The sequence below is a fragment of the Thermobia domestica genome, chromosome 13 (assembly GCF_964235325.1).
Source record: "Thermobia domestica chromosome 13, izTheDome1.hap1.1, whole genome shotgun sequence".
NCBI lineage: Eukaryota > Metazoa > Arthropoda > Insecta > Zygentoma > Lepismatidae > Thermobia > Thermobia domestica.
In genome coordinates, this window is record NC_137466.1 from 137743093 (window position 1) to 137765923 (window position 22831).

The 22831-nt window shown below is 34.1% G+C and overlaps 2 protein-coding genes across 3 annotated transcripts in view; one reads left to right on the forward strand and one right to left on the reverse strand.

Annotated features, from left to right (window-relative positions):
* The window catches only part of LOC145668560 (cytochrome P450 6k1-like), a 27036-nt gene extending 20120 nt beyond the window's left edge, over window positions 1-6916 (forward strand). For both annotated transcript variants that reach the window (XM_081736549.1, XM_081736548.1), the window contains exons 3-5: window positions 1027-1251; window positions 3566-3817; window positions 6479-6916. In XM_081736549.1, coding sequence (XP_081592675.1) covers window positions 1027-1251; window positions 3566-3817; window positions 6479-6654 — 653 coding nt within the window. In that variant the 3' untranslated portion in view covers window positions 6655-6916. The remainder of the gene's footprint in view (window positions 1-1026; window positions 1252-3565; window positions 3818-6478) is intronic.
* Window positions 6917-16490: 9574 nt separating this feature from the next.
* LOC145667773 (protein GVQW3-like) lies at window positions 16491-16949 on the reverse strand. The gene has a single exon (XM_081735212.1). The coding sequence runs from the start codon at window positions 16947-16949 to the stop codon at window positions 16491-16493; it is 459 nt and encodes a 152-aa protein (XP_081591338.1).
* Between the last annotated feature and the right edge of the window lie 5882 nt (window positions 16950-22831).

Genomic DNA, 22831 nt, shown 5'->3' on the forward strand with positions numbered 1-22831 from the left:
CTTATATGATAAAATTAATTTGCCTAATACTTCTATCTACCGCAATGATTTTTCCTCTCACTTTATATATATTGTTTTGAACCACCGAAGAGGGAAATTGACTATCCTAACTCTTGCTCTGTTGGCTTAGTATTCCTCTACTTATGATAGATAGGTATACTAGCAGACACAGTTGAAGATACTTTTCTTTCCTGGGATCTGGAAAGTTCTCAAAACTCTCCCTTCTGCTCTTGGAGACATTTGTTAGAGATTTATGACCCCCGTTACTTGAAAATCAACGTTGCCACATTCCTCTGTTGTCCCTTTCTTTTATCTTCCATTAATTGCTTTTTTTTTTAAAAAAAAATGCTTAATTTTGTTGTTTATGAAAGGTTATGGAAGTACGACAACATTGAAGAGAATGACAGCGCATGAGCTGAATAAGATCAGCCCTGGGTTGTGTGGGGGGAAATGGGTAGTTGTTGGGGCAAGATATCTCTAAGTTTGTCTCCAACAGTAGTCTAGAAACTCCTTCGAACAGAACACTAACACTGGCTTACTAGTTAGTTGTTTTACTGTCAATACTTCTTATCGCATATCTTCAAAATTGAATTTCTTTAAAAATGTTGTTCTAATTACATACATACAAATTGTTTTATATTCTATGTTGTTCTTTTATCTCACATATTTTTTAACTCTTCCTCCTTGCTTTTCCGATCGATTTGTGTAATTATATGATTACTTCTTCATAACTTGAAAGATCCATGTTACCAGTCTTCTCATTTCTATAATGTTTCATTGTTTGTGTATATAGGAAATTATTTCACATTCATTGAAGTCTTAACTGATTTAAAAATGAAATTGATTTTGAACATCAGTGTTAATGAAAATCAAGAAAATTTTCTCTGTTAGTAGAACATGTATTACGTCACAATGTCAAGAATGCTTAAATTAATTACCATTATTATATTTTAAGTTGTAACACATATTTATGAAATCTTTTTGTGATACAGTAATTTATTTATTTTTTTAATATTTTCTTTAAAGAATTAACTGATGACGATCTGATTGCTCAAGCATTAATTTTCTTCACTGCTGGCTTCGATACCACTTCAACATTACTTAGCTTTGCTCTGTATGAACTTGCTTTGAATCCTGAAATTCAGGAGCGTTTACAACAAGAGATTGATGAGGTACTAGAGAAGCATGGCGGTAAAATGACATATCAAGGTCTGATTCAAGATATGGTATATCTCGACAATGTTGTTTCAGGTAAACATGAATATAATAGCTCTAAAATATACCTTATTAAACCATATATATAAGGAAGGTTTTCGAGAAGTTACTACTTGAGATATACATAACAAGCCAAGGAAAAGCTTTGTCATGTTGTAAGTTTTTCAAAAATGTGAGAGAACTGTCCTTATGATACTTAGGATACTTAAATCGAAAATTGTTATTATCGGAAGTGATTTACAAATTTTACGTAATAACACTCTAGTATATGTTGTCTGTAAATTCTTTTTTACATTTATTCACGAGCGAGTAACTATCATATGAAAAGTAAGGACATATGAATGACACAGTTTAAAACCTGAGAAAATGAAGGATCCAAACTATGTTTTGTCATTATGAGTCTTCATCCCGGCGAAATTAAAATACCGCTAATGTTACAGTAATTATGTGATATCTTCAAATAGATAAAAGATAATTGAAAAATGGAACAAGAGCGTCCTAGACAATATTATTTTGCGTAAGGTACCGTTATCACAAGTCACCTAGTGGCTTTATGTTTTCAGCTGTTTAGAAACGCGAAAATAAATGCCGATTTTCAAAATGGCTTGAAATCGAAAGCAGATTAGTGAGTCGTGATAACGGTTTCTCATGTAAAATGATATTTTCTAGGGCGCTCTTGTTCCACATTTCGATTATCTTTTATCTATTTGAAGATATCACATAATTAATGTAAAATTTGCGGTATTTTAATTTCGCCGGGATGAAGACTTAAGTAATGTTGAAGCGAAGACAAAGAAGAGGATTACTGTTAGAAAATAATTTGTATTGTACTCCATGTGTTGCATTCTATGCATATGCACTGATATTGGCTATTAGTGGTAACTATTAGTGGTGGCTATTAGTGGTAATTTGTTGGTAACAGTCAATCTGATTCACACAAGTACTTTTCAATAACATTTTATGATTATTCATTATTATATTCAATACTATAATATTGTCACATCAGAGTTCTCGAGTATAATATAGACCTCATAGGCAGCAGCTAACGTTAAGACTCTTTCCTACATTCCGTACAGCTTTTACGATTTTAATGAAGAAATTTGGAAATAAAATAATTAAGGGTATCAAACTTTTAGATAGTGAGCAGGATAGTATACACAAATAGCTTTTAGAGAAACTAGTAACTTCTTCCAGTTATTTTCTTGTAGACCAAAGTAGCTACTGTGTCCATGATATAACTACCGAGCACTTAAATCTCTGCACAATTCGAAACGTTTTGAAACCACATATTAGTTTATCTAATAATTTCTCTAAGTTTCCTTATATTTTTTGTTTTTATTTAGGTTTTTATAAAGTATAATAAAATAATTTGGCGTAGTGATAACCTCTAAAAGGACGATAATAAATTTAGGCTATTTTAACTTATTTGTTTAAACAATTGATTACAAAATGTTATTCCTCTGATGTTAAACTAAAAATTGATTAGATATATACTTTGTAATAATAACACATACTAGTGATCTTAGGCAAGAAGACAGGAATACTACAGCTTTGTAATTTTCTTAAGACATTCGACTATTTTCTCAAGTGTATGTTTCGTTTCCATTTTTAAAATACATAATTTAATGCTATATTTTTACGCTTTATTTAAAGTAGTTTCTGGCTTTGAACCAAAATTTCAAGTATAAAAATATCCTCAATAAATAAGTTTAATTTTCTGAAACAAAAGAATTCTTATTATATAAAGGATGGTCAGAGAATGCACAATAACGAAAAATGAAATGAAATGAAACGTCCTACGGTTATGCTATGTGGGCTAAAGGAGATGGTGATGATGAGAAATTAATAAAATGGTGAAATGAAGGAAGTTTGAGGATACAGGAAAACTCCGAAGAAAGCCACTCACTCACACGATGGTTTTCCACTACAAAGTCAACTTGGCTGAGCTGGGATCGAACCAGAGATCCCACGCACCATAAGTGAATGCTCTACCGCTGAGCCACCGCGGCCCGTACCCATAAAGAGAAACGTAAGTAATACAGAAATCTAAGTACAATCCTCTTCTCTTCGTGTAGTTGCTACACTATTCAATAGCATTCATTTACTATCATAAATTTCTTTTAAGGATCAACTTTGTTCCTTGTTGTTAAAACTAATTATAAGCTCTTATTCTCCGCATCATCGTTATTGACTTGAATATTTTTACAAATAACCAAATGAGTTATATTAGTCAAGCTTAGGGTTTCGTAAAATTCTAAAAAAGTCCAACTTCAATTGTATTATTAATTTTCTTCGCATAGATTTACTAGAGCGATTTCCAAAAAGTGTATCTATTTTCTCTGCTTTTTAGAGACTCTAAGAAAGTATCCTCCAATTGGAGCCACGGAGCGTGTTTGTAAAAGTCCGTACAAAATACCAGGTACAGACGTCATCATAGAAGCTGGAATTCCTGTTCAAATTCCTATCTACGCCATTCAACACGATCCTAAATATTATCCAGATCCCGAAAGATTTGATCCTGATAGATTTAATGGTGATACTGGACGACAAAGATCTGATCGTGCCTTCCTTTCATTTGGTGATGGCCCTAGGATGTGTATTGGTAAGCTCCAGTTATTTTGTAAGTTCGTAAAAGTGAAATATTTTAACCAAGATTAACAATACACAAGATACATTTAACTTATAGACTGTACTAGAATTTTAAAGCAGGACAAACATCTGTTGGGTCCAAGGCCAAGCAAACGTTTGAGATTGTTCACGTAAAACTGTAACAATAGTTCGAGTTTATCTCTGAATCAAGACCGAATATTCAATACTTTTTTCCCTCTGTGACTTTTCTTAAGTTGAGTTTTGGGTATAAAATGGAGTAAAGCTGTGTGAAGAACGAAATAACATTGAGTATGTCATATGGTATTTCTAATTTTGGTTCTTATAAAGTTTAAAGATTAACGAATTTTATTAAATAAATACGACAGGAAAAAAAGTGAAGTGTCACTTTTGATCGAATTGGATATAGTAGAATCTCCTATCCTAAGGTTACATAATGAAATATATGGTCCTGGAAGTCTTGTCGTTCGATTCTTGTGGATGTCGCTTACAATTTTTTTAGTTTATTGTTTAATGAATTTTTCACTTTTTTTAAATAAGTAACAGTAAATAACGATAAAATTGTTTCTCCTTTGAAAAAGTTCATTAAACATAGTAAACTTTAAAAACTGTGACATAAGCAAGAATCGAACGACGGACTTCCGGGTCCATATCTCATCATGTAATACTAATATTATGGATAAATAATGCATACGTTATTTACAGTCAGTAATTTATTTTTCGGGGTTCCCTTATACACTAAATAGGCTGTGGTCTCGAAATTTAAACTTCAATGTTTTCAGAACGTAGAAAAGTTGACCTTTCGCCTCTCTTCCCTGTGATCTCTTTTTCTATATATTTACTTGATCTTGAAAAACTATGTATTATGAATATACAAGTACCTGTATATGCTATTACATACCTATAATATATTTCGTTTTCAACTACTTTTACATGTCACTATTTGCCAACTCCCTTTTTCCTTCATGTCGAAAACTGCCAATTTAATATCATATGATTCTCGGGAGGCTTTAGGCAATACTCATAGGAAGTATCATTTTAATTGGTTCAGCAAATATTGCTTGATAAATTAACACACAAACTCACTCACATTCGTTAATATATATACATGCACCTACATGCATATGTATGTATATTCGTTAATATATATACATATATATACATTATATATACATGCACGAATGTGAGTTTGTGTGATATGTGATGAATACATAGAAAGTAAATACAAATATATATAGATTTAAATATGCATATAAATACACAGCATAGTTAAATTTTAGATTCGAAACTTTAAAGAGAAACGAGTTCGAAATTAGGAATTTTAAATAAGATAAACACGAATAGTCTTGAAAACCTCTTCTTCCTTTGGTTTTTATTCTCTTTGTATACAAGTCTCACCTTTAATTGTTATTTAAATAATATTAATTAGAACGAATGCATAGATTTAGAACTGATTGCACCTGACGTAGTAACAAAAGTCAGTAGACCATAATATTTCACACGTATGTACAATAGGGCACTGTGTACTAGCATGTCCTATCCCAATCGGATGACTTTGGTATATTGCTTGATGTTTTTGAAAATATGACTCAAAGTTTGACTACCCATAACTGGGTAACCGATACACTGCACAACAAAACAATTTGCACACTTACAAAGAAGCTCAAGGTCTACCACCGTTTCAAGTTTGATCCCGTTTGGTTGAGTTCGGTGTATGAATTTTATGTTTTCGAAAGTATGACGCAAAATTTGTCCACCCATAACTTGGGAACTGATAGCCTGCACAACAAAATATTTCAACCCTTGTACAGCAGGTTATGGTCTACCGCAATCCTAAGTTTTGACTACGATCAAATTAATTCAATCAATCAATCAATCAAAACATTAACTTTATCTCTGCCTAGCAGGCAGAGACGGGCTTCTAGCTGTTGTGCTATTTTGCCCAGTGCGAACTATATGATGGTATGGCAAGAAGTTAACGAACAAGTCACTGAGTTGTTGCTTCTATTGTGTGTGGTTTCGATGTTGTGTGTTTCCGAGTTTTATTGTGTAGTTGATGTTGGTGGCTCTGTCCTGTGGCTCCGAGTTGTGTTTTTTTTTTAAATATTGAATTTGAATGTGGTGTGCTTGTTTGGTTGTTATTTGAGAGTTTTGTAGTATGAGTGTCAAATAAATTTAGTTCAACTTGTCATATATTCAAGGTGGCGCGGAACAGACGACATATTTCAAAGCTGAATATTGTGCTTGCGATAGCGTAGAGTGGGTTACGAGTAACAGATCGGAGGAGAATGGGATGTCATTTTATAAGAATATTTCATAACAGTTACCATATGGGCATCGTTGGAGCGTTGAACATGCGTTTTCTGTGTTTGTTCTTATAACGAAACTTCAACTTCATACCACTTGATGGTTTCTTAGAAATAATTCAACATTCCTGATCCTTCAATTATTGATACCTAAACTCACATTTCTTGTTTTTATCTCAACATTATTATAATTTTGTACGTCAACCCAACATCAACTTTGAAACATTTCTAACGTCTCGTTAAGACACCTTTTACTACTCTGTTGTAGTCAGTTTCAAGTTTTCCAATATTTTATTCTACCTGACTTCAGGTCAAGATTCCTAACAACAATCTTTGCTATCTGTTTACAGGTCAACGATTCGCTTTGATGCAAGCGAAAGTTGGGCTTGTTGCAATGCTTTCCAAGTATGATGTTCAACCTTGTAAGAAGACAATTATACCGTATGTGCTTGATCCCAAAAATTTTCTGACAAGTATGAAAGGAGGAACATGGGTGAAATTCGTCCATAGGAACACTAACAAATGAGCTGACATTCTCTTCATATTATTAAATGTTTATTTATTTATACTTTTGTGCATTTTATTTTATTTTGGAGACGTTGAAATAGTACAAGGAATGTGATAACTATTTGCAATAATCGTAGGTGTTGTTATAGAGTGCGCGTTATTGCTTGAGCACACCCACCTCATTTTGTAAAGCCTGTAATAGCAATGAATAAAGACTTGAGAAGAAAATCATGTATTTGTCTCAAACAATAATTTTTATGAAATAAATATCATGCATTCTTGATGTGGCATTTTATTAATGGGTCATTATTACATCCAATGACTTACTAATTACTTCAGTGTAATACTTATTTGACACTACTTATCTGAATGCTTTGAGGATACCTTTATCAACGGATGAAACTGTGTCTATGGCAATAATTTGCTTATAAAATTTCTTGAGGATTTTTCTGATTGCAGTGCTGACTTAAGCTAACTCCACAATATTATTGACTTATAAAAATGTTTAAAAGTGACATACTCAATAAATAGATCTCATTAAGCTAAACAGAAGTACAATGTGTGTTCTAAAAAAGACTGAACCTTTTAAATAGCGGGCCAATTTCTGCGTGTGTAATGCTCCGGCTACCATGTGAACATAGCGATATACCTTGGTAAAAGATCGTTGTTTATTAGGTTCCGATCTTTACATTAGTTGTCAAGTAACAACACGTTGAGAGACGTCATGCATAAGCTGCTGGTAAATCTTTCACAGAAAATTCCAAATGCTTAACCATGAGAAGAATGACTGAGCCGAAAACACTACTATGGTTTAAGCGTTTTACTATGGGCAGAAGTTTGGTTCCCGAAGTCCGGTTGCATGAGCGATCTACACCTAAGTCATTCTGGCGCAGTCTTCATTTAGAATATGTTTTCTGCCTACTTCATTAATCTTTCATGCAACATTAATCTTTCATGTTATATCATTGCTTTGAAATTACCTGTACATAAAAATACAATGTAAACATTTCATGTTTCAATAACAAAGTAAACAATAAATTATTAAGCACTTTAAACGGTGAACATAGATGCTCAAAAAATCCAGAGGACAATTGATACTCTATATAAATGATATCTATACACAATATTACGTGCTAAAATAATCAAATTAGAAAGAGAAATAGCAGTTGACTTTTTAGAGTTAAAATAGCCTGCTATGAGTTGATTGCTAGGTATTTCATTTACGTCCAATACTTTACAGATTAAAGTGCTTACAAATTTCCAAACTGGCTGAACAAAATCGCATTGATAAATTATATGTAATCCTGTAAGCGGGGCAAAAAACACACTTCGGACCATCTAATTTCCTTCATTGATACAATCTTTTAAGGGGTTGGTAGACGATCTTGAAAAAACCTCCATAAATTCTGAACATCATATCCAGTTGAGGGAAATCGGGATATTTCAGTCCATGGAATCCTTTCATTCGTCCAACGACACTGATTTGTAACTAGGTTACGAGATAATAATCGAACAAGTACTCATCGATATACTATCATTTTTAATGTTGTTGGGAATTGTATAGTATCGTAGTATCGTTTGTTCCAAACCACAAAAATGTATATTCAATCTTATTTGATATAGATATATATAGATATAGATATAGATATATATATATAAATATAAATATAAATATAAATATAAATATAAATATAAATATAAATATAAATATAAATAAAGATATATTAATAGGCTTCCGAGAATCCAACATGCATATAATTATTTATTAACATCTCTTTTATGTATTCTCATTTATTAAATTCTTTAGTTCTCTCCAAACAGAACTTTTAAATTCTTCCGTAGACTAAGTTTTAAATTTATGCATAATATTACATCTTCCATAAATATTGTTCTCTCATCTTTTGCATTCATATGCAAATTTCCTGCTTACAAATTGAGTCGTCATTGTAAGTAATGTATCCTCTAATATAAACATCAAAGAACGTTCATATAGGCTTACGAAAAGAACAGCGTGAACATGCAAATTTTCTTTTTCTAAAACTGTGATTAACTGGTTGCCAACTAATATCTAACAATATTATCATTTGATGTATTTTCACATTTTAAATAAATAATTTATTGGAAAACAAGCATTGAAAATAATATTTAAATTTATTTTCTTACCGGAATTTCCTAATTATATGATGGTCTATTACAGAGTAAAGTAAAAAATATGAGGCATTGCACTAAACTTCCTCTCTCCAAATTTTTAAACTAAAACACGTTGTGCTGCAGTTATTACTGAAACATTTATTTGTGTATTTCAAATAAAACTATGAGGCGTATTTGGGAAACCTTATGGCAAGAATACACACCTAAAAGTAAACTAACCATTGTAAATATTCTTATAAGTAATTTGCGTAACATTATAGCTAATTAATGGCATATTTATTTATGAAATAGAATGAGAATCATTTGAATCGGATTTTGAGAAAAACTTCTGAAAAATTCACCCCAAGAATTAAGTACTTTTGTGAATTTTCTAGGGATGCGCACGAGACGAGTCGAGACTGGATTTTCCTGACAAAATTCGAGTCGAGACGGAGCTTTTGAATAGAAAAATATGCAGTTTTCGAGTCGAGACATCACTTTTACAGCACATTTTCGAGACGAGACAGCCACAAATCTTGTCTCGTGCGCATCCCTAGAATTTTCTCGTTAAAAATGAACTATCCCTTATTGCGAGCTTATTAGTGAAACATTTATCAGATGTGAACAAAATCAACTGAAACGTTTTAAAGAAAATCGCATTAAAATAATTCATCCCCAACAGTAAAGTACCCGTTGCGTTTCTTTTTAGTACAAACGAGTTATGCCATATTGAAGGTTATTAATGTAATGTTTATTTAGGAAATATGAACAAAATATCAGGTCAATGATATATTTATTTATGAAGTGCGAAGGAAATTAACTATATTGTTTGTGAAAATCGTCTGGAGAATCTCCCACTGAAGAGTAAACTGGATCGAAGGGAAGTCTCTAGATGCAAGGGCTATCTGCGTAAATATTGAATATGCAATCGCAGACAGACGACTAGGGTAGTCCTATAGCTAGAGGTTTGGCATGAAGATAACAACCTCATCCCATAAAAAGGACATTCAGAAACGTTCACAGAAGCCACAGATTAGGACTCATAGCTTGGCACGATCACAGCAAAGTAAAAATGAATACGAGATTTGGAACATGGAATATAAAAAGTCTTTATAGGTCAGGCACATTCAAATGCGTAGGAAATGAGTTGGAGAAATATAACATGAACCCGGTAGGAAGTTAGGTAGGAAGGAAAAGGGGTGATGCAGACCAAATACTTTTCTTTCCTTTTACATGCCCTATGCCCCAACAGAAGATAAGGAGGAGATATGAAGGACAGTTTTTACGAAGAAGTAGAACGTGTATTTGAGCAACTCGTGCGATGTAATATGAACATGCTATTAAGAGATTTTAAATGCGAAGAGGGACGAAAGGGTATCCTCAAATTGGTTATAGAGAACGAAAGTCTACACTAGGAAATTATGATATTAGTGTTAGACTCGTGTTTTTTTCAACGTCTAAAAGCCTTGCCTGATTCGATCCCAGGTTACGTTAAGGGTCTTTCTGGCATACAAACACCATGTCTGTGATTTTCTTACTGTCCTCCCGTTTCCTCCCACTTTCTTCATTCCACCATTTCATACATTCTCATTATCACATTCTTGAGCGACGCGATATTAAAACGGAAATATGTCAACTTTTCTTAGTTGACACGAAATATTTTCATTTTGGAATCACTTTAGAAATGGCTGCTTGTAGCCCAATTACTTGAGATGCATGGATATCATTGTTTTCAAAATTCAGCAAACTTTCCACTAATATGATAGGCATGTGTTACGGTCCAGAGATTTGGTGGAATTCAGGAAACTTTTTCGCAACTTTCTTGATAATTTTCCGGAAATTTCCCTGAAAAAAAGATATATTTAAAAAATCTCGTCCCTAGCGATGCTTCGGGATTAGGCCCCTTCACGAAAGGAACCCCAAACATTTTACGTATCTGAGAATACATATGTACCAAGTTTCATAGAAATATGATTAATAATTATGAAATTATAAAAGGTTTTCTAACCAAAGACAGCAGTTTTTGTAGTAAATATTGCTATTGATGAAGAGTGGGAAATAAGGGGTGGAAGGAAAGAGATATGGGGAGAGAATATTTTAGTGTAAATGATATAGCCTTTAAACTTATGAATAAAATGAATGGCAGAGCATGAAATAACAGCGTAATTAAAAGTACATGTTAATACCAGTCAAATGACATCGATTAGTATTGACCATGAGACGAGACGAAACGTGAAATAAGAATACCTCCACGAAATTATTTTATTATGAACCATCTAGCACGAAAACAGTATCTGAATATAAGACTTGGGTAAACTAGTGTTACCCGCTTTACTCTAGAACTTATCGTTTTGCCCCGATTCTCGTCTCATTTTGTGACGAGAATTCTAATGTTTCTAGTCTCGATACTAACATCTGTTCATAATCCAAAGATTTTTAGAAAGGGAAATTGCATTAGATAATTTAGAATTTAGAAAGTTCCGTTGCAGATCTGCTGTACTGTAAAGAGATACAGACATAAACCTGACATTATCACATTGATAGGCATTGAAGTTTGAATAGTAACACACAAAGATCATATATTTTATACTTAGCGTGGTACATTCTATCCGTCTGTATATCATATAGGTCGTTTGAATTCTTTCTTTACCGAACCCTGTCGACAAGAAACAGCATGTGAGATTTATTGTAGCTTCAGACTTAGCAACATACTTAGCAACACTGATATATTCTAGCATGCGCAAAGCGTACTGTAGCTTCTGAAGGAGTTCTTCGGAGCTGCTTCTATCTCTCTCTTCTGTGTTTGAACATCCGTTTCTGAAGGCTGAGTTGTATATCAAAAATAACATGAAATAGTGAATTCTTCGAATCTGGTCGTACTTAAAGAGAAGAAACGTCTGATAAGATTACATATATAATAAGTGAATGGGTTAGATTAAGTGATTTTTTGTTGCAAAAAAAAAAAAAATGCTATCAAGTGAGTTTTATCTCTTATATACATCCTGGATATGAAATTGAAATCTTTGTGACATTTTATTGAAGTTTAGTACCATTAATTTCTATTTCTAAAGAAAAATCAAGGGATATTGTTGCTTCAGAACTCCATATTGTGAGTATTTCCATATTCTAAAATATTTTATATTAGAAATCAACTGCTAATATCATAATACTAAATAGCTCTTCTTGCTAGTCTTTTAGTGACTATCGCGCGTGGGGGTGTCTGTGGTGTACGTGGTTGCGGGTTAGATTCCGTCCCTGGTGCGAAGAATACATTTAGTCTCCGACACTTAAGTCACTCCTAAAGCCGCATGTGATGGAAATACTCTACAACTTCCTGCTTCAATATTGATCTACATAAAGCAAATACCCGGCAGGCATTGTGGCTCAGTGGTCGAGCTCTTACCTCTAGTCCTTGGTTCGATCCCCGGCCAAGTAAGTTTGTGTGGACGACATCATGCCCATGAATTTTCTCGGGGTATTCCCGTTTCCTCCCACTTTCTCATTCCACCAATTCTTTCATAATCATCATCATCATTCACTTGCTTTAATCTTCGTCTCCCTTAGCCTAACGGGCATAATCGTGGAACGTTAATTTCAAAGGTTTCATTTCATTTCATTTTCATTTTTAAAGCAAAACCGGTAACAAATAGTTGAAAACAGTTTCTTTAATCGATTTGGCGTTCTAAGAGTATGTGAAAACTTTAACTTTTCTCTTAACTTGTATTCCAACCGGAAGAGCGAGAAATCAACCACTTTCGGTTTTAACGTTAAACACTATAGACTAAAAATGATAATATATAGTGAGAAGCTGTTTGTTTCAATCAATTGAGCGTCCCAAGAGCACATTTCAATATCACTCTAATCTCCCCACTAAAACCAAAAGTATTAAAAATCTCTACCACTTATGGTTTCACTATTAAGTGAGAAAATAACACAGCATACAAACTAAATTCCATCACGCGTGAATTGATACTGAATAGAATTGCTGGTGAATTGAAATTATAAGTCACTGCTGCCTGTTTAAAATAGAAAGCTTCCTTCGTCGTAGCCCACGAAGTGTTATGCTGATACAGGATCAGTTCAACTCCTAGGGCACTATTTCTGGCTGTCTAGACCGGGAGACGCTATCTCTTAGTTGAAGTAGCTCTGTGATTGTCTAATGATAAGGGCAAAACAAGAGATGCTGCACAGAAATCTAAGTTTGAACTACGCATCTTTTGTATATACGCAGACAATCTTATCTATCTATCTATATATCTATATCTATATCTATCTATCTATCTATCTATCTATCTATCTATCTATCTATATATATATATATATATATATATATATATATATATATATATATATATATATATATATATATATATATATATATATATATATATATATATTGTGGTTTCAAAATTTAAAGATGTTGTTTCACATATTGTGAGAATCACGGACTTAAACTGGTTAGATAATCATATTTGGTAATTTGGTTTGCTTTGAACTCTAGCGTCTCTTTCAATAGTAAGGCTATATGAGACCGTGGACCTACAGCATAACATGAAATCCAAACCACATGAGCTCCTACCAGAATCGAACTCGTGTCTCCAACGGCAAAGACACGTACACGTTCGGTTATTCATGTAGATGGTTGTTGAAGAGAGATGTTTATAATAGATCCCATCGTTTAAGAATTCTGCCCGCAAAACTGTCCCATATACTAACATAAAGAAGTTGAATAAATTTTCGTTACTTCCTGGTTGATCTGGTCTAGGGGTTTCATTCAGTTCAGCTTTCACTGAAATTGCGAAACCTAATGCAATGAAAAGTTTTGCAAAATATCCAAAAATAAATTATAACTACTATGGATATTATTGGAAACTAAAATGCAGATTTTTCGTTGCATTGACGCAAAGCCTACAGTATGAACCCCAGAACAGTTTGAACCGCATTGAGCAAATTTCCATGATGTTAGCGTCAGGTTGGATTTGTTTACTCAGTTTAATTTTGCATCCTAAATGCATTTATCAAGTATATTAAAATAAAGTTGCACCCACTCATACACCCCACATATATTTATGTATAAAGGTCCATATTCACAAAATAAACACATACATTATCCAGACACAAATAGATTAGGCCATTTTCAATAAAGGGATTTTCTTTATTAGTTAATCACTAGACTGTGCTATGTTACTTGACTCAACATCATGTATTGTTGGTTATTCGAATCTGCTAATTCAAGTAATGTCACTCAAAAAACTGCAACCTTGTATAAAGTCATATTGAATCGTATATAATATGATTACTTTAAGTTAAAAAATAAAGATTTATTTTAATAACATGTATTACAGTTTCGGCAATATATCAGTGCTTTCATCAGACACATTATGACGTTACAATCGATGGCTCTCAAGCAATCTTTGATGAGGACAATGATAGTTATCGAAACAGTAACACAGGTAATGAATATAAATATTGGTCAAATTTCATTGTTTTCTAAGTTATACGTACATAGTTCAAGATTAAAATGATCAGCACCCTTAATATTCAATTTTAGATTTAGGGAAACGATGAAAAATTCAAATAAGCGAAAACAAAATGGTAGCCAAAAAATTGAAAACTCAATGAACCGAAGGAACCCCAAAATAAGGAAAGAGTGTCCTTAAGAAAACCTACAAAATAGGTTATTAACAAAATATCTCGTAGAACAAAGATAAGAAAACTTCAATAAGAAGACTGTGTGAAAGTCTGTTAGACTGGAAGCCAGCACGAAATTTCTTACATCATAAATATTAACATTTTTCACCTATCCATCAGTAAATAGACAAACGAAAGAGAAGAAAATAGTAAATAAATAACTTTATGTTATTGGTCAGACAGGAAGCTTGAACCAATTACGTGGTGAGCTTTGACTCCCAAATAAAAAAAAATACGTCATAAGATATATGACTAGATTTGTGGCATTGGATGCGAAAGTCATTTCAGAATGCTTCTTATTTCTTTACCTTATAGTTGATATTTTATCACTACAGACACAATGTAACATTTTACAGTTAATTTTATCCTTATATCTTGTGACGTAAATTGTGGTGAAATTTTACGAGATAGGGAGGGTGCTTTATTCACAGATCTTCTCATTATTTGGTCTTATTCGTTACTGCAGTGATCAACAACAATTTCATCATCCAAGTATCACAAACGTGGTCATATATCTTATCGCTTTTTTTCTTTTTTGCCGAATTGAGGTTCACAGAATAGCACAATCGGTTAAATGTTTGTGTTTGTCAATAAGGTAAAGTTAGTTTCCTCACTTTCTTTTGTCAACTTACTGCTGGATAAGTAGCAAAAGTTTTTATACTTATGACGTAAGAAGTTTCGTGCTAGCTGCTGCTTTAAGTACTCAAGGATGGGCTCGAACCGGTAGTTCTCTCATTTTTTGTCCCTTTTAAACCAGAACGTTGTAGAGGTCCAGTTTATAAAAGAGAAACATGATACAACATCACGCTAATTTCTAACAGTAGTCTCGCAAATAGATGTCACGGTTGCGCTGCCTGCCTGTCTGCCGCAATAGATGTTGATTCCGAGTAGGACGTTTGCAGCTTTAAAACTATTGTGATCAGTTAATTCCACCTTAAAAAACTAGTGTGTCAATTTAATTCTAACAAAAATTATTATGAGCATTTAATTCAAAGTTAGATATTATTTTGAACATTTAATTCCAACTTAAAAACTATTGAAACCATTTAATTCAACTATAAAACTATTGTTATCATTTAGTTCTAACCTAAAACTAATGTGACCATTTAATATCAAATTTAAATTCATTGTGACTATTTAATTCTGACTTAAAATGACTATTTAATTCCAACTTGAAAAGTATTGTGACCATCTAATTTCAACTTGAAAACTATTTCGACCATTTAATTCCAACTTAAAAACTCAATTGTTTCAATGTAATTAATTCAAGAGAAGACATCAGCATATTTACATTTGAGTATTGTTTTTTTGTGTGTATTTCTACAAGAATATATTGTGGGAATTTAATTTGACAATTTAAAAACTACGTTGTTCCTATCTAATTGTTTGAAAATTTATAGTAATGGTATTGTGGTTTGCTGTTTCTTGTTAAGAGAAGGACCGTAAATACAGGAGGATTAAAAACTAATGAGCCTTCGTTCAAAAAGACAGATTTATTGAGCTGATCAGTACAGCTGACTAATAGTCTTCAAAATAGTCACCTTCTGCATCAATGAACTTCTGTAGGTGGCTTCTCCATGACTCAAAGGCTTCCCCGAAGGCCTGTTCCGGGATGGCTGCAAGGTCTGTCTTGACATTTGCTTTGATGTCCCCGATTAAGTCGAAACGTTTTCCTTTCAGCGCTGATTTTAAGCGCGGAAACAATAAGTCAGGAGGCGACAAGTCCGGACTGTAGAGAGGCTGGGGTACCACAGGAACGTTGACTCGGACCAGGTAGTCGGTGACAATTTAAGGCGGTGTGGCTGGGGGCGTTATCGTGGTGAAGCTTCCAGCTCTCCTTGATGTCCCTGCGCTTGCGCGCGACGCTTCTTTTCAGCCTTTTCAGGACTTCCTAGTAGTTGCAGCGTTCACAGTCTGTCCGGGCGGGACAAACTCGTAGTGGACGATACCCGTCTTTCCGAAAAAGGCGATGAGCATGGTCCGTCTTCAATTTGCTCATCCACGCTTTCTTGGGACGGGGTGAGTTTGAGTTTGCTACTCAGCGCTTTGTAATTTCGTTTCTGGATCGTACTGAAAAGTCCAAGTTTCGTCCCCGGTTATCACTTTTTCTAGAAAGGCAGGAACGCCTTCGCACAATTGCAGCAGTTCTTCGCATCGGAGCACTCGGTTCCGTTTCTTTTCTCCAGTCAAAACTCTCGGCACAAGTTTCGCGCAGACTTTCTGCACGTGCAAGTCCTCGTCAACAATGCGTTGCACCGTTGTCTCCGATAAGTTCAGGGCTTCTGCTACTTGGTAGAGACTCAAACGCCTGTCCGTGTTCAAAAGCTCACGCACTCGCTGCAGATTCACGTCAGTACGGGCCGACGACGGGCGTCCAGACAGGGCTTCCCGGCCATCGTCAGTCATCCCTTCCCGGCCATCACGAAAAGTCTTGTGGCACTTTTTGACTTGAGAATAGGGCAGACACTCAGTTCCAAACGCCTGTTGAAGCATGGCGAATGTTTTGGAAGGAGACTTACCCATCTGGAAGCAAACTTTGATAGCGTAGCGTTACTCTAACGAACTTTCCATATCGCCGTGTCACTCACCACCGTATAAGGGCTACTGTTAAGGCCGATGCTAGACCCGCATTGCGCTGTGAAACCAACCTCCACCACCACCTTCGCTATCAAGCGGAGCGCGCTGCATGGTGCGCACGCGTCAGTATAAAGTGAGGCTCATTACTTCTGAATCCTACCCTGTATGTTTAGTTTCGAGCATAATATTTGTCTAATATTTGTTTTATTTCTTCCTTATGACGTTCTAACTCTCTTTCTAACGTGGTATATATGTTCCATATTCATATTCATATTCTAATTATTATTCTCTTGATTGTTCTTTTCCTCTACCTACCTTCCCCAACTTAATATTTTTTAGTCCCAATAATTCTTCCTGACAACCCTAAAATCTGAATGGAAAGTCAGAATTTTATCTTATCATTCAAAATAATGTTTTACTATAGGAAAATATGCAATAACTTCTACTATCATTATGTTAGAGTATTGTCTATTAATTTCACATTACTTAAATAGTATTAATCAGAAGGAAAATAAATATGATTTTGATGGTACGACCGTTTAAAGTAAAAGCAAACGTAATGTTTAATAATTTCATACAGCGTTCTCAGAATAAGTTGCATTTTCAATATAGTTATAATTTCTTTCTCTCTTTTAAAAAATACAGTAGTACTCTTTTAGAGTTGATCTTTTTAAGCTGGATTTTTTGATCAAATGATCCACTATATTTCAGTCAAAAATTTTCTTGTAGAGAACTTTCATATAGCGTAGCCAAACCCAAAATATCACTTAACTCAGTATCATGTTGTTATTCGGTAAAAAATACGAAAACTCGATCTAGGAGCCAACGAAAAAGTTTGTGGCCCCTGATCCAATTTTGGGTCAAAAGATCCATTATATTTCAATCAAAAATTTTCTTGTAGGCCTTACATGTGGAGAGCTACATATAATGTAGCCAATCCCAAACTATCACTTAACTCAGTATGATATGCATACGATTCCGTAAAAAATAAGGAAATTCGATTTAGGGACCGTTCAAAACTTTTGTGGCCTCTGATCCAAAAACTAATTATTGGCAAAGATCGCAATCTTTGATCCATTTTTGGATCATTCCTAAAATTCTTGTTAAACTATAAATATTTACGCACATGAAATTCCGTTAAGAAATTGACCTACTATTTACTATTTTTTCTCATTCATCTGATTAACATGACATGAAGTTATTATATGCTAACTGTTCTGAATTTGATAATACTCTTTCTTTTTCTCTAGAGAGTGGATAATATCAACATTCAACAATCAAGGCATATCGCAATTTTAAATTTCTTTTAGAGACAGCAAATTCATACACAAAATGCTATATTACTTAATGTTTTCCATCACTACAGCTCTCATAATTATCGCAAGTAGTTTCTACATATACCGATACAAATATAGTTATTGGAAAAACAAAAATGTACCGTATTTGGAACCATCTTTTGTGTTTGGTAATATGAAGAACGTCGTTTTACAACGCGTAACCATAAATATGGAAATGTCGAAAGTTTACAATGCTTTTGAAAATCATAAATTTGTAGGAATGTATCCTCGTCGCCATAAGTGCCTTTACATCGCAGTGACGGGTATGTGACCGCGCAGTACTCCAAGGAAGGGATGGTTGTATAAGAATGTTTGATTAATTTTGAAGAGTTTTTATTTTGACTAGGGAATTAACATAGGTATAGGGAGTAAAGACACAGATTTGAAGCATCAGTGCACGAAAAGATTCGTATTCTCAGTTTTTCTATTTATTGTTTTATATGTTAAACACCACAATATGTATCACTGATATCGCAGATCGTATTATTTTGTAAAATCGTGTCTGTAACCTATTGTCAAAACATTCATCTCAAGACATGATGTAGAGAAAAGAGAAAGAGATAAGACATCTGTAATATATGTATAATTACTCAATAAGTAATTAGAAGTAAATTAGACTCAATAAGTAATTGTAGAAATTAGTTAAAGGACACGTAAGAGAGCGAAAAGGAGGTCTAGAAGTCTGAACTTTTTAGAAACGTCCTAGATAGGTGAAAATATAGTTAAAAATTTCAAAAGGTATCATGTAATTTATCTTTCTTTTCTTATATCCTAGTATACTTTTTTCTTTCACATCCAAACATCTCTATTCAGAATTACGAGATGTTTGTGAAGAGAGGTGAAGAGAGAAACATTTCCATCTCAAGAATTATATTAGAAAAAAATCTTTTGACTTAGGCGAGATTCGAACTCGTAACCCTTGAATCCATAAGTCTGCGCTCTACCGATTGAGCTAACAATTGCTGTTGCAAAAGCCTGATTTCTACAACTATCGGTTGCTAAATGGTGTGTATTAACGAAATTGGCCGAGATAATTGCTTCATATAGCTATTGCAATAATAATAATAATAATAATAATAATAATAATAATAATAATAATAATAATAATAATAAAGAAAATGAACAGAATTTAAAAAGTCGCATTGTTAAAAGTTTGGTGTGCGAAGTTAGTCCTAATATGAGATTTTATTAATTATATATAATAAATGTAAGCGTGGTTTATTCGTGCGTGCTACTCAAACTGCGCAACTCATAAGGGTTGTACGCGTATGGTACAGTAGTCTTGCGTCCTCCAACCGTGAAGAAAGATTCGGTTTTGAACCTATGCGTGTCCTAAGAGGAAGGAAGAGATTCAAAGAAAGAAAAATGGTTTAGAAATTATGCAAAAATAGAATATCTCACGAGGTGAGGTGATATAGAGTTCAGCGTGTCTTTCAGCTGTGACTCTATACAAGATATGCATCTATGACGTAACGTGGAACCCGAACCACATGACTCCTGCCGGGAATCGAAACACATATCACCTCTAGCTCTATCATGGGAGACACAGGGACATGTAAAAATAATCGAAAATAAACGATATTAATGTTAAATCCATAGTTTTCGAGGTCCTAAAAATTCCTAATTGAAAGATATGAGTGTCTATTCAATAGTTTTCGGGGTCGCTGAAGTGAATAATGACACTCCCGATACCATAAAAGCCCAAGTTTTTATTCTTCGTTAGCGGCAAGTTAATTAATTTGCTCCTGCTGGAAATGGATCCGTACTATTTCATTCCGATTCAAATATGTATTCTACTGGGAAAACTAATCTCAAATATATCTTTGAAATATAAACCTATTCTTCCCGTGCAACGCCGGGTATTTCAATTAGTAAATAAATAATTTAAGAAAGAATGAATATATTTAATGGAAACAGACATATGTATTTTTGAATGTTGTATATGAATTGCTAATTCATACTTTATCTAGTAGAAAATGATGCATCCATTATATATTCTGAAGCAATAGGGAGAACTATTGGAGGTGTATTTTATTTATCTACTGTCGAATTTAGTGTGGAATAATTTCAAATAATTTATTTCGAAACTATCGAGACGAGACTGAGACCGCTATTTGTCGGTTGAAAGGAGACTAATACTGTAAATAGTCTCGTATTGTCTCGTTTTGATACCAGTCCTACTTTGGGGTTTGTTCTCTAGTAACTGGTTGCGTAGTGCACCTACAGTATATAAGACGTCGTATATTTAAATGTTAGAACTTACCCCACCTCCACTTGACGGATCGTTCTAACTAAAACTACCAGACCGTTTATGTAATTTTGCGTTTAAGTACAGGTCCTATCCTTATGTCAATTATTTTCTTGCAACAGAGAATGAAAAATGTAACAGTTATAATGTTGATCGCGCATAATCCTGTATAGATAAAAGGCACTTTATAGAGTGTCGAACTCCGTGGTGTAAATACAGTAGTTATTGGCTTGGTAAGTTCATCACTGAACGCGTTTCCGTCATATCGTGCAATGACGTCACCTTTGACACATGCTCGGGACAGGACCACAGCAGGAGTAACGCTGTTGTTTGCTTACTCGGTGCTGTTTATTCTCTTTGGAACCTGATGTGAAATTACTGCTTTCTCCTTACTTTCAGCTGTTTTTGCTATTTCTAATTTTGATGTCTATTATATTAGTGGAATTTTATTCCATCATGGAAATATATTTTATTTCTTTTTAAATGTAAATAAAAAGAAAAGTCTATTTGGACAAGTTTCCCCACAACTCTAGAGGTATTGTCTTGGGTGCGCTTTTATTTTCTTTTCGTTTAGGGCCGCGGTCGCTCAGTGGCAGAGCTTTCACCTCTAGTGCTTGGGGCCTCGGATTCGATCCCAGCCCCCGCCAATTGAACTTTGTGGCGGACGAACACCGTGTGCGTCGGTTTCCTCGGGGTTCTCCTATTACCTCCCACTCTCTTCATTTCATTCATTACTCATCATCACCGTCTCCTTTAGCCTAACCGGCACAACCGTGGGACGTAAAACTTAAAGATTTCATTTCATTTCTTCAACACAAATGCAATTAAAACCTGACTCTGAGAGCGCAACAATGTTATCTTGTTCGAAGGGTCAGTGATTTTGTGTCGAAGGTAATGTTACGCGAAGAGACAGGCTGCGCGTGGGCTTACCTCGTCTTACGTTTGGCAACATTGGTCTTGGTCAAGTGGCCTATTGCTTATGCCTTTAGGTATTTGCCCTAAAGCCATACAACGAGCTGTGTGCGTTCTGTTACTCCCTCCCTGCCCCTCGCGGTGTTTGCGAAAATATTATTTGCTTTTCATGCATTGAGATAAGGGGTAAGACATACCTTGGGACAGGAAGGGAGTCGAGGTCGCTGAGATGATTAGGCGTAAAGCTATCAGCTATTTTCTGTTAGTGGTTTCTTCATATACGTCTACCAAGTTAACGAACCTTGACTTATCCGCGTACAGTAGTTGGTTAGTGTGTCCTCGATGGCTATTTTTACTTTTTCCATGATCATCCCATACCATACAGTATTTTTTATGTTTTGAAAAAGCTTGATTTTATCAATTCGTTAAACAACAATGTTTCTTTTTTTCTTACCATGTTTCTTAGTATTATCCTCTTCATTCTAACTAATTTAAATATTTTCAATAATTCAGAATTTTGACTAAAAAATGTTACAATGATCAAGATTTGTATAAGAAGAGGAGCCTTTATTTCTAATCATTGTCATAAACGGAAGGGAAAACTTATAAAAAATTGAAATAACTTAGTAGACGTAGAAAATCGATAGAAACAATGAACATCAACTATTAGTTGACTCTTAGAAGTATAGTAGATATAGTTCTCAACCCAAGTAGAAGATGCACTCTTTGCTTCATGAAAATAATAAACATTTTTGAAAAATAATTACAGAAAAGTAATTTGAAGACATTTACTGAGCGAACGAAGGTTACTGGTTAGTGTTGACGCTTCGTAATTGAGAGTCTCCCGGTTCAAATTTCGATACGAGGCATCCTGACTAGTGATTTTGCAGTACCACTGGGCGAATACCAGGGTACCTTTAATACATAAGCTTTGGCAAATTTTCTTGAAATCTTTGTTCTTATGTTGTTAATGTTTCAGTGTGAAATGGCATTTTGCTGCATGGAAAATATTTTTAGTAAACAAAATATAGTAGATTAATGGTTAGTGCAAGGAACTCCTACTTGTATGTCTTAGATTCAAATCCCGACTGTTCTTATTGATTTTTTCTTTTAGCTACGCTCATATGTTGCACTCCAGAAGTTCAATTTTGAATTAAATGTAGTCGCAGCTAGTTTAAACTGAAATTATTTTCAAAACTATTTGCTATTACATGTTTTTGTTTTACTTGCGATGTTTCAACTTTGATATTAGATCTTAGAACCCTAATGTAACTCATTTCCCTACGTCATATGATGAATGC